The 12618-nt window shown below is 39.9% G+C and overlaps 1 protein-coding gene across 19 annotated transcripts in view; it reads left to right on the plus strand.

Moving 5' to 3' along the window:
* LOC100398456 (uncharacterized) overlaps window positions 1-12618 on the plus strand; it is a 149780-nt gene that overhangs the window by 101077 nt on the left and 36085 nt on the right. For 12 of the 19 annotated variants that reach the window (XM_078345222.1, XM_078345223.1, XM_078345227.1 and 9 more), the window contains 2 exons: window positions 4091-4235; window positions 4776-4871. In XM_078345222.1, the coding sequence (XP_078201348.1) occupies window positions 4091-4235; window positions 4776-4871 (241 nt within the window). Of the gene's footprint in view, window positions 1-2019; window positions 2116-2893; window positions 3179-4090; window positions 4236-4775; window positions 4872-12618 lie in introns of all 19 variants that reach the window. The other 7 variants (XM_078345236.1, XM_078345235.1, XM_078345240.1 and 4 more) reach the window with 2 other exon arrangements.

Raw genomic sequence — 12618 nt, forward strand, 5'->3', positions numbered from 1 at the left:
AGATTCCAATTTTCTTTTGGATATAGGGTTAGATCAATAAATTAAAATGTATTTTAATTTTTTTTTTTTTGAGACAGAGTTTTGCTCTTGTTACCCAGGCTGGAGTGCAATGGCATGATCTCAGCTCACTGCACCCTCCACCTTCGGGTTCAAGCAATTCTCCTGCCTCAGCCTCCTGAGTAGCTGGGATTACAGGCATGTGTTATCATGCCCAGCTAATTTTCTGTTTTTGGTAGAGACGGTGTTTCTTCATGTTGGTCAGGCTGGTCTCGAACTCCTGACCTCAGGTGATCCATCTGCTTCAGCCTCCCAAAGTCCTGGTATTACAGGCATGAGCCACTGCGCCCAGCTGTATTTTAATTTTTAATGAAACTTATTTCTACATGTGTGGCAGATAGATAGAAAAACTCCTATATTTTAAGAAAAAACCCCACATTTTAAATATAGAACTCAATGAATTACTACAACTCCATGGTGCAAATAATGAATACATAGGTCAAAACAAACATTGCCAGTACTCCCGAAGCTCTTGTCTTGTCCCTTTCACAATCTCAACACCTCCTCGCTCATTCACTCATTTACATTTAGTCTGTGGCTTCAGTGGCAGAGTTGAGTAGTTGTGACGGGAACCTTTTGGCCTGCAAAGCTCCAAATAGTTAATGTCTGATTCTATCTGTCTATCTATCTATCTATCTATTTTGGAGACAGAGGCTTACTCTGTCACCTATCCTGGAATGCAGTGGTTTGATCTTGGCTCACTGCAGCCTCCACCTACAGGGCTCAAGGGATTCTCCTGCCTCAGCCTCCCAAGTAGCTGTGATTATAGGTGCGTGCCACCACACCTGGATAATTTTCTGTTTTAACAGAGGTGGAGTTTCACCATCTTGGCCAGGCTGATCTCGAACTCCTGGCCTCAAGTGATCCACCTACCTCGGCCTCCCAGAATGCTAGGATTACAGGTATGAGCTACTGTGCCCGGGCAAATATTTAATGTTTGATTCTTTACAGAAGAAGTTTACCAATCCCTAGATTAGTTTATTAAGTTTATTTGTTGGTATTTGTCCTATTTTAGATGACTTTTCCTGCTTCAAGGTCATGAAGATAATCTCTTTTGTTATATTTTAAAATATTTATTGTTGGCTATGCACAGTGGCTCATGACTGTAATCCCAACACTTTGGGAGGCTGAGGTAGGAGGATCACATGAGGTTGGGAGTTTGAAGCCCATCTGACCAGCATTGAGAAACCCAGGCTCTATTAAAAATACAGAATTTAGCTGGGCGTGGTGGCACATGCCTATAATACCAGCTACTCAGGAGGCTGAGGCAGGAGGATCGTTTGAACCTGGGAGGTGGAGGTTGTGGTGAGCCAAGATTGTGCCATTGCACTCCAGCCTGGGCAACAAGAGCGAAACTCCATTTCAGGAAAAAAAAAATATTGTTTTGGCATTCACATTTATGTCTCTTTCATTGGAATGGATATCTACTTTTGTTTGACGTAGATGTCAGCTTCCTTTTTTGCATAGCGTTAATGTAGAATTATTTTTGAAAACATCATCCTATCCCCACTGGTTTACATTGTGATATATGTCATCAATTATGTGTACATATATGTCTGGGTGATTTTTGGACTATGTTCTGTTGGATGGTTGTGCCAGTACCACACTTGGTGAAGCATCTTGGGGTCTAGTAGTGGGTTTAACACATTTTTTCTTCAGCAAGATCCTGGCTCTTCCTAGCTCCTTGCATTTCCATTCAAACATTGTTAGTATTCATAAATAACACGCTGAAACTTTCTTTGGGGCTGAATTGAACCTATACATAAATTTTGGAAGAATTACTTACTTTATTTTTTTTGAGACAGTCTTCCTTTGTCGCCCAGGCTGGAGTACAGTGGTGTGATCTTGGCTCACTGCAACCGCCACTTCCCGGATTCAAGTGATTGTCTTGCCTCAGCCTCCTGAGGAACTGGGATTATAGGCACCTGCCACCTTGCCCGGCTAATTTTTTTGTGTTTTTAGTAGAGATGAGGTTTCGCCATGTTGGCCAGGCTGGTCTTGAACTCCTGACTTCAAGTGATCTGCCTGATTTGACCTCCCAAAGTGCTAGGACAACAGGTGTGAGGACTACTTTATTTTCTTTCCCCATTTCTCTGACAATCTTCTGATTCCCTCTTGATGTCTTTGAATACCACTAAATGATAACTGTCTCTGTAGTCCTTATTTCATTCTTGATCTCCATAGTATGCTTCAAAAACAATTTTTTTTTTTTTTTGAGACGGAGTCTCACTCTGTTACCCCAGGCTGGAGTGCAGTGGCACAATCTCAGCTCACTGCAACCTCTGCCTCCTGGGTTCAAGCGATTATTCTTCTTCAGCCTCCTGAGTAGCTGGGATTACAGGTGCCCGCCACCACGCCTGGCTAATTTTTTGTGTTTGTAGTAGAGACAGGGTTTCACCATTTTGATCTGGCTGTTCTTGAACTTCTGACTTCAGGTGATCCAGTGCCCCAGGCTCCTAAAGTGCTGAGATTACAGGCATGAGCCACTGTGCCTGGCCTATGCTTCAAATATAATATATTTAGGACCTTTATTGTTAGAATACTGTGTCTAACCTATTTTGCCCTTACTTTCCTGGCTTACATTGTGGCTCTAGTATCTGGGCAGCTGTTCATGGGGATAACCTGAGGAAACATTTTTTTCCTAAAGTATTGGTGACCACATTTTGTTGCTCTTAGTCTCCTATTATCCATGTCCTCCTGGTTCCTTCTACAGTAGTTTGTGTAAATGTTATTTTGTCCTTTGCCTTTCTCAATAGAACTGGTTTTGTAAACAAAACCTGGTCATGTAATTTCAGTATATGCCTACATCTCATCTTTGGCCCTCCCTTTTTCACAGCAGTGATCCCTAAAAGATGTGCCCTAGGGCCGGGCGCGGTGGCTCAAGCCTGTAATCCCAGCACTTTGGGAGGCCGAGGCGGGTGGATCACGAGGTCAAGAGATCGAGACCATCCTGGTCAACATGGTGAAACCCTATCTCTACTAAAAGTACAAAAAATTAGTTGGGCATGGTGGCGTGTGCCTGTAATCCCAGCTACTCGGGAGGCTGAGGCAGGAGAATTGCCTGAACCCAGGAGGCGGAGGTTGCGGTGAGCCGAGATCGCGCCATTGCACTCCAGCCCGGGTAACAAGAGCGAAACTCTGTCTCAAAAAAAAAAAAAAAAGATGTGCCCTAGAGGATATCCAGAACAATCCAGTTGGATATCTTCTATGTGCTCCACAGATATTTCAAGTGTAATAGTTCCAAAATCTTTCCATTTTCTACACATCCTTATTATTGTCTCTGAATTAAAGGATTAGAACTCAGAATACGTATTGCAGTAAAATAAAATATCAAGCTTTTTTTCTGCATTTTAAAATCCAAACGACAGATTAGAATTCATAATAAATGTACTGACAGTTTATTTCTGTGATTTGTGAATATGAATCTGTAGTTCTCAGTAATATTCTTGAAAATGATAAATGATCACTTTGGAGACTATTGGTCTAGAATTATAACCCATTTCCTGACACTTCCCTGGCCTTTTTTCTCGACAGCACTAAGCCATCTCCTGTGTTGTCTGCCCTTTTGTTGATGTCTGCAGTGTGTTGGAGTTCCTCACCTTTGCTTGTGTCATGGCCCCATGCTTACGAAGAACATGATGAGTGTTCTTCATAATTCAACCAACAGCTGTAGTTCTCAGTGAAGCTCAAAACAGAACTATCTTTGCTCCTAATATTAGTCCATTGTGTTTGTACTTTCTTCTTATTGCTTGTTACATATTACCACATACATTTTCCTACCACTCTGTACGTTCTTTGAACAGAAGAAGATTTTTTTATTCTTAGTATTTCCAGCAGTGATGATAGTTCCAGGTATATTGTAGGAACGTGGTAATTTTCTTTTGCATGAATTAATATCATAATGCATTATGGCAGAATATTTCTGTTAGGATTTCTTTTTTCCCTAAAAGTAAGAAGTATTCTGTAAATAATAATTATGGTAAGGATTAGCCCATAATTCTTTTCTCATACCACCTAATTCTGAACATTTCAGGTGGAACAGAAGTTCCAGGGGTCAATATCATTTAAAGATGTGACTGTGGGCTTCACCCAGGAGGAGTGGCATCACCTGGACCCTAGTCAGAGAGCTCTGTATAGAGACGTGATGCTGGAGAACTACAGCAACCTTGTCTCAGTGGGTAAGGTCTGTTCACTGTTTCATTCTAAATAGCATTTGTTTATTCTTTTGATTACGAAGCATTTGGCCAGTCCGTATAGTTTAATGATATATTTTTTTTTGAGATGGAGTTTCGCTTTTGTTACCCAGGCTGGAGTGCAATGGCACGATCTCGGCTCAACGCAACCTCCGCCTCCTGGTATCAGGCAATTCTCCTGCCTCAGCCTCCTGAGTAGCTGGGATTGCAGGCACCTGCCACCATGCCCAGCTAATTTTTGTATTTTTAGTAGAGACGGGGTTTCACAATGTTGACCAGGATGGTCTCGATCTCTTGACCTCATGATCTACCCACCTTGGCCTCCCAAATAGTTTAATGATATTTAAGGTTAGGCTTCAGGAGAATGTTGATTGATCACCTTTGAGCACCAGAAGATACTTGTGTTCACCTCCCTAGTGAAAATGTTCAGTGGCAACTTCAAGCAGCCCCAGAAGCTTCTTCCTGCTTCAAAGCCCTGAAGTCTAGACTGCTTGGATCAAATCCTGAATTATTTCCTGTTAACAGGGTATTGTGTTCACAAACCAGAGGTGATCTTCAGGCTGGAGCAAGGAGAAGAGCCATGGAGACTGGAGGAAGAATTCCCAAGCCAGAGCTTCCCAGGTGAGTTAATGTGTACTGCACAGATTACATCAGGGGATTTGTTATTTCCTGTAGTGAATTCAGAGGTTGGCAACTTTGGAACATTTTTCAAGAACATCTCCATAGGGGTCCTAACCTCTGGAAGTGATGAAGAATACTGATTCCTAAATCAGACCTTCAGATACTACTCACAAAAATATTCTCCTCTTTGAATCATGTTTTGAATGTTTACCATTCTTACATCTGCCAATAGTTCAGCCTTTGCCCACCTCATCTTTACTGTTGTTTTTCTTGGTTATCATTTTTCTCAAAGCACTTTGAATGTCCCACCTTACCTCCATTGTTTGGTGTTTATTCTGTGGTCAGACTTTTTTATACACTCCTTTTTAAACTCAGGAAATAATTTTTGAGTACTTACTGTGTGCTGAGAATATAATAATGAAAAAATAAGGCCACACGCAGTAGCTCACACCTGTAATATCAGTACATTGGGAGGTCGAGGCAGGCAGATCACTTGAGGTCAGGACTTTGAGGATAGCCTGGCCAACACAGTGAAACCCCATCTGTAGTTAAAATACAAAATTATCTGGGCATAGTGATGGGTGCCTGTAATCCCAGCTACTTGAAGGATGAGGCAGGAGAATAATTTGAACCCGGGAGGCAGAGGTTGCAGTGAGCTCAGATCATGCCACTGCACTCCAGCCTGGGCGACAGAGAGGGAGACAATGTCTCAAAAATAAGTAAATAAATATATTAAAAAATAATAAATTATGTCTCTAAGTATATTATGTATACTTATATCTTTATGTATATTAAATGTTCTGTGGTTTTAAAGACTATCAAAGAAATTAAAGCAAGTTAGATTGGCCGAATGTGGTACTTTAAGGAATAGTCAGGGGAAACCTTAATGAAATCAACATTAAAGCAGAGATTTGAATAAAATTCAGTGGGTGAGCCATGAGGATTCTGCCGTTTTTGGCAGGGGTAATAGCAGCTGCTAGGCTTGGACAGGAATGTGCTTGGTGGTTTTAACCAAAAAGTGATAGTGGCTGAAGGGAGGGGTTGACTGGAGGAGGGGCAGGAAGTGAGGTGAGGGAGGCAGGTAGAGCCCAAAGGTGAGCATATCATAAGCCTCATTCAGTTAATTTTATTTTTAACTTAGTGGTAGATTTTCAGCAGATGAGTAACATCTGATTTCTGTTTGTATAAGATCTTTTTCGTCTCTGTAGAGAAAATACTGGGCAGGGCATAGGGCATAGAGAGCTCATTAAAGGGCTGTAGTAGTTTTCCTTATGAGTGATAGTGATAGAGACAAAGCTGAAAGGCATGGAGGGAATGGGATGAGATTTGATTCTCTCAGTATTTAGAAGGTGGGGCAATAACAAAAGAACAAACATTTGTTACATCAGAAGGAGGGAAGGAAAAGAGGTTTTTGAAGTATTTGAAGATGTAATGACTGAACCTTCTCAAATTCAGCAAAAAATATAAACTACACAATCCCGAGTCTGAAGTAACATCAAATAAGTTAAGTCCGTGGCAAACTCACGTTGTAATTAAATTTTTGAAAACTAAACACACAAAAAAAATTTGCAAAGTAGCCAGAGAGAAGCAACACATTCCCTATGGGGAGTAACTGAGTTTCTCTTCTGAAACCGTGGTGGCTGGAAGGAAGTAGTATATTTTCTCAAGTACTAAAAGAAAAGAACAATCATGTAAAAATTCTGTATCTTTTGAAATAAATTATATTCATGAATGAAGGAGAACTAAAGCCATTATTAGATAGGAAAGCTAAGAGAAAATGTTTCTAGCCGACTTTAAAACTTGGCTAGAAGTTCTGTAAGTAGAAAGGAAATAACACAAGAAGGCTTGGAATGCAGGAAAGAAAGAATATTGGAGACTGGCAAAAACAGGGATAAATATATTTTTCTTACGAGTTTCTAGAATCATATTTGATGGTCGGAGCAAAATGCTCTTTATGTAGGGGAAACAATTACATTTAAAAAGTGGGGAGGGTAAAGGGGCCTAAGTGGAATGAAGCTTGGTACATTTCACTTGAAGTGGTAAAATGACAAATTGTGATAAGTTGCATATATACATTTTAACACCTAGAATAACTGCTGAGAAAACTATAAAATGTGGTACAGTTAAAAACAGTATAAATAGTCCAGGCATGGTGGCTCACACCTGTAGTCCCAGCATTTTGGGAGGCTGAGTCAGGTGGATCACGAGGTCAGGAGTTCAAGACCAGCCTGGCCAACATGGTGAAACCCTGTCTCTACTAAAATTACCAAAATTAGCCGGTTGTGGTGGCGGGTGCCTGTAATCCCAGCTACTAGGGAGACTGAGGCAGGAGAATCGCTTGAACCCAGGAGGCGGAGGTTGCAGTGAGCCGAGATTGTGCCATTGTACGCTAGCCTGGTCAACAAGAGCAAGACTTTGTCTCCAAAAAAAAAAAAAAGGAAAACACTGTAAATAAACCAGGATGAAATCTAAAAAAAATATTTAGTTAACTAATGGGAAAATAAGATAAAAGAACAGATGAATGGAAAACATAAAGCAAAACAAATAGCCTAACAGAGCAATATTTACCTTGAATGTAAATGATCAAAATACTATTAAAATGTAAATTGGCAGAGTGGAAAAAATGTAAAAGATGTTTTAAAATTTTTAATTTTTGTGAGTACATAGTAGGGTATATATATTTTTGGAGTATAGGAGATGTTTTGATATAGGCATACAATATGTAATAATCGCATTAGGGCAAATTGGTTATCTATTCCCATAAGCATTTATCTTTTGTGTTATAAACAATCCACTTACGTCTTTTAGTCACTTTAAAATGTACAATTAAATGATTTTTGACTGTAGTCACCTTGTTGTACTAGCAAATATTAAGTCTTATTCATTCTATTTTTTTGTACTCATTAACCATCCTCACCTTCCTCCTACCCCACTGCACTGTCCTTCCCAGCCTCTGGTAACTGTGCTTATACTGTTTACCTCACCTCCATGAATTCAGTTGTTTTAATTTTTAGCTTTCACAAATAAGTGAGAACATACAAAATTTATCTTTCTGTGCCTCCAGTTCCATCTATGTGTTGCAAATGACAGGATCTCATTCTTTATAAGGCTGAATAGTCCTCCATTGTGTATATGGTCTTTATGGATTTATTTGTGGATGGACACTTAGGTTGATTCCAAATCTTAGCTATTGTGAACAGTGCTGCAATAAACATGGGAGTGCAGATACCTCATTAATGTGCTGATTTCTTTTGGGTATATGCCTAAGAGTGTGATTACTGAATCATATGATAGCCTTATTTTTACTTTTTTCAGGGACTTCCAAACTGTTTTCTTTCAGCCATATGAAGTCAAAAACCATGCTCTGTGAGTGCTCACCTGATTTTTAGTGCCTGCAAAGCTGCGTCTTTTGTGTAGATAGTTGGCAAACTTGGTCTTCCTGCATGGGAGTAGGTATGATTGGTAGAGTTCTCTATTCCACCATCTTGCTCCACCCATCCTAAAAAATGTTTTCTGTAGAAAACTCATAACATAGCTAACAACATAGGTTGATAAAGAATAGAAAAGGATGAACTGCACAAACATTAATTAAAGACCGGCACTATTAATATCAAATACAGTAGACTAAGAGCAAAGAAAATTATTACACAAAAAGAACATTATATAATAATAAAAGGATCAATCCAACAAAAATGCAGTGAGCCTAACTGTGTCTGTCTTTAGCCAACCTCAAAGTACATGAAACAAAACTGATAGAGCTAAAAAGAGAAAAGCATATATATATATATATTTTTTAATTTGTTTTTTTATTTTATTTTATTTTTTAATTTTTATTGGATTTTATGTTTTGGGGTACATGAGCAGAGCATGCAAGACAGTTGCGTCGGTACACACATGGCAGTGTGCTTTGCTTTTCTTCTCCCCTTCACCCACATTTGGCATTTCTCCCCAGGCTATCCCTCCCCACCTCCCCCTCCCACTGGACCTCCCCTTTTGCCCCCAATAGACCCCAGTGTTTAGTACTCCCCTTTCTGTGTCCATGTGTTCTCATTTTTCATCACCCACCTATGAGTGAGAATATGCGGTGTTTCATTTTCTGTTCTTGTGTCAGTTTGCCGAGGATGATGTTCTCCAGATTCATCCATGTCCCTACAAACGACACAAACTCATCATTTCTGATTGCTGCATAATATTCCATGGTGTATATGTGCCACATTTTTCCAATCCGGTCTATTATCAATGGGCATTTGGGTTGATTCCAGGTCTTTGCTATTGGAAACAGTGCTGCACTGAACATTCGTGTACATGTGTCCTTATAGTAGAACGATTTACAGACTTTTGGATATATACCCAGTAATGGGATTGCTGGGTCAAATGGAATTTCTATTTCTAAGGCCTTGAGGAATCGCCACACTGTCTTCCACAATGGTTGAACTAATTTACACTCCCACCAACAGTGTAAAAGTGTTCCTTTTTCTCCACATCCTCTCCAGCATCTGTTGTCTCCAGATTTTTTAATGATCGCCATTCTAACTGGCATGAGATGGTATCTCAATGTGGTTTTGATTTGCATCTCTCTGATGACCAGTGACGATGAGCATTTTTTCATATGATTGTTGGCCTCATATATGTCTTCTTTCGTAAAGTATCTGTTCATATCCTTTGCCCACTTTTGAATGGGCTTGTTTGTTTTTTTCCTGTAAATCCGTTTGAGTTCTTTGTAAATTCTGGATATCAGCCCTTTGTCAGATGGGTAGACTGCGAAAATTTTTTCCCATTCTGTTGGTTGCCGATCCACTCTAGTGACTGTTTCTTTTGCCGTGCAGAAGCTGTGGAGTTTCATTTGGTCCCATTTGTCTATTTTGGCTTTTGTTGCCAATGCTTTTGGTGTTTTGTTCATGAAGTCATTGCCTACTCCTATGTCCTGGATGGTTTTGCCTAGGTTTCCTTCTAGGGTTTTTATGGTGCCAGGTCTTACGTTTAAGTCTTTAATCCATCTGGAGTGAATTTTAGTGTAAGGTGTCAGGAAGGGGTCCAGATTCTGCTTTCTGCACATGGCTAGCCAGTTTTCCCAACACCATTTGTTAAACAGGGAATCCTTTCCCCATTGCTTGTTTTTGTCAGGTTTATCAAAGATTGTATAGTTGTATGTATGTTGTGTTGCCTCCGGTGCCTCTGTTTTGTTCCATTGGTCTGTATCTCTGTTTTGGTACCAGTACCATGCTGTTTTGATTACTGTAGCCTTGTAGTATAGTTTGAAATCCGGTAGTGTGATGCCCCCCACTGTGTTCTTTTTGCTTAGAATTGACTTGGCTATGCGGGCTCTCTTTTGGTTCCATATGAAGTTCATGGTGGTTTTTTCCAGTTCTGTGAAGAAAGTCGATGGTAGCTTGATGGGGATAGCGTTGATTCTGTAAATTACTTTGGGCAGTATACCCATTTTCACGATATTAATTCTTCCTAACCATGAACATGGAATGTTTCTCCATCTGTTTGTGTCCTCTCTGATTTCGTTGAGCAGTGGTTTGTAGTTCTCCTTGAAGAGGTCTCTTACGTTCCTTGTGAGTTGTATTCCAAGGTATTTTATTCTTTTTGTAGCAATTGCGAATGGCAGTTCGCTCTTGATTTGGCTTTCTTTAGGTCTGTTATTGGTGTAGACGAATGCTTGTGATTTTTGCACATTGATTTTATATCCTGAGACTTTGCTGAAGTTGCTTATCAGTTTCAGGAGTTTTTGGGCAGAGGCAATGGGGTCTTCTAGGTATACTATCATGTCGTCTGCAAATAGAGACAATTTGGCTTCCACCTTTCCTATTTGAATACCCTTTATTTCTTTTTCTTGCCTGATTGCTCTGGCTAGAACTTGCAGTACTATATTGAATAGGAGTGGTGAGAGAGGGCATCCTTGCCTAGTGCCGGATTTCAAAGGGAATGTTTCCAGTTTTTGCCCATTCAGTATGATATTGGCTGTTGGTTTGTCATAAATAGCTTTTATTACTTTGAGATACGTTCCATCGATACCGAGTTTATTGAGGGTTTTTAGCATAAAGGGCTGTTGAATTTTGTCAAATGCCTTCTCTGCGTCAATTGAGATAATCATGTGGTTTTTGTTTTGGGTTCTCTTTGTGTGGTGAATTACGTTGATAGACTTGCATATGTTGAACCAGCCTTGCATCCCCGGGATGAATCCTACTTGATCATGATGAATAAGTTTTTTGATTTGCTGTTGCAATTGGCTTGCCAATATTTTATTGAAGATTTTTGCATCTATGTTCATCATGGATATTGGCCTGAAGTTTTCTTTTCTTGTTGGGTCTCTGCCGGGTTTTGGTATCAGAATGATGTTGGTTTCTTAAAATGATTTGGGAAGGATTCCCTCTTTTTGGATTGTTTGAAATAGTTTTAGAAGGAATGGTACCAGCTCCTCTTTGTGTGTCTGGTAGAATTCGGCTGTGAACCCGTCTGGACCTGGACTTTTTTTGAGGGGTAGGCTCTTAATTGCTGCCTCGACTTCTGACCTTGTTATTGGTCTATTCATAGTTTTAGCTTTCTCCTGGTTTAGGCTTGGGAGGACACAGGCGTCCAGGAATTTATCCATTTCTTCCAGGTTTGCTAGCTTATGTGCGTAGAGTTGTTTGTAATATTCTCTGATGATGGTTTGAATTTCTGTGGAATCTGTGGTGATTTCCCTTTTATCATTTTTTATTGCATCTATTTGGTTGTTCTCTCTTTTATTTTTAATCAATCTGGCTAGTGATCTGTCTATTTTGTTGATCTTTTCAAAAAACCAGCTCTTGGATTTATTGATTCTTTGGAGGGTTTTTCGTGTCTCAATCTCCTTCAGTTCATTTCTGATCTTAGTTATTTCTTGTCTTCTGCTGGGTTTTGAGTTTTTTTGATCTTGCTCCTCTCGCTCTTTCAATTTTGACGATACGGTGTCAATTTTGGATCTCTCCATTCTCCTCATATGGGCACTTATTGCTATACACTTTCCTCTAGAGACTGCTTTAAATGTGTCCCAGAGGTTCTGGCATGTTGTGTCTTCGTTCTCATTGGTTTCAAAGAACTTGTTTATTTCTGTCTTCATTTCATTGTTTACCCAGTCAACATTCAAGAGCCAGTTGTTCAGTTTCCATGAAGCTGTGCGGTTCTGGGTTGGTTTCTGTATTCTGAGTTCTAACTTGATTGCACTATGGTCTGAGAGGCTGTTTGTTATTATTTCAGTTGTTTTGCATTTGCTGAGCAGTGCTTTACTTCCAATTATGTGGTCAATTTTAGAATAGGTGTGATGTGGTGCTGAGAAGAATGTGTATTCTGTGGATTTGGGGTGGAGAGTTCTGTAAATGTCTATCAGGTTTGCTTGCTCCAGGTCTGAGTTCAAGCCCTGGATATCCTTGTTGATTTTCTGTCTGGTTGATCTGTCTAATATTGACAGTGGAGTGTTAAAGTCTCCCACTATTATTGTGTGGGAGTCTAAGTCTCTTTGTAAGTCATTAAGAACTTGCCTTATGTATCTGGGTGCTCCTGCATTGTGTCCATATATGTTCAGGATCGTTAGCCCTTCTTGTTGTATCGATCCTTTTACCATTATGTAATGGCCTTCTTTGTCTCTTTTGATCTTTGTTGCTTTAGAGTCTGTTTTATCAGAGATGAGAATTGCAACTCCTGCTTTTTTTTGCTCTCCATTTGCTTGGTAAATCTTCCTCCATCCCTTTATTTTGAGCCTTTGTGTATCCTTGCATGTGAG

The sequence above is a fragment of the Callithrix jacchus genome, chromosome 12 (assembly GCF_049354715.1).
Source record: "Callithrix jacchus isolate 240 chromosome 12, calJac240_pri, whole genome shotgun sequence".
Taxonomy (NCBI): domain Eukaryota; kingdom Metazoa; phylum Chordata; class Mammalia; order Primates; family Cebidae; genus Callithrix; species Callithrix jacchus.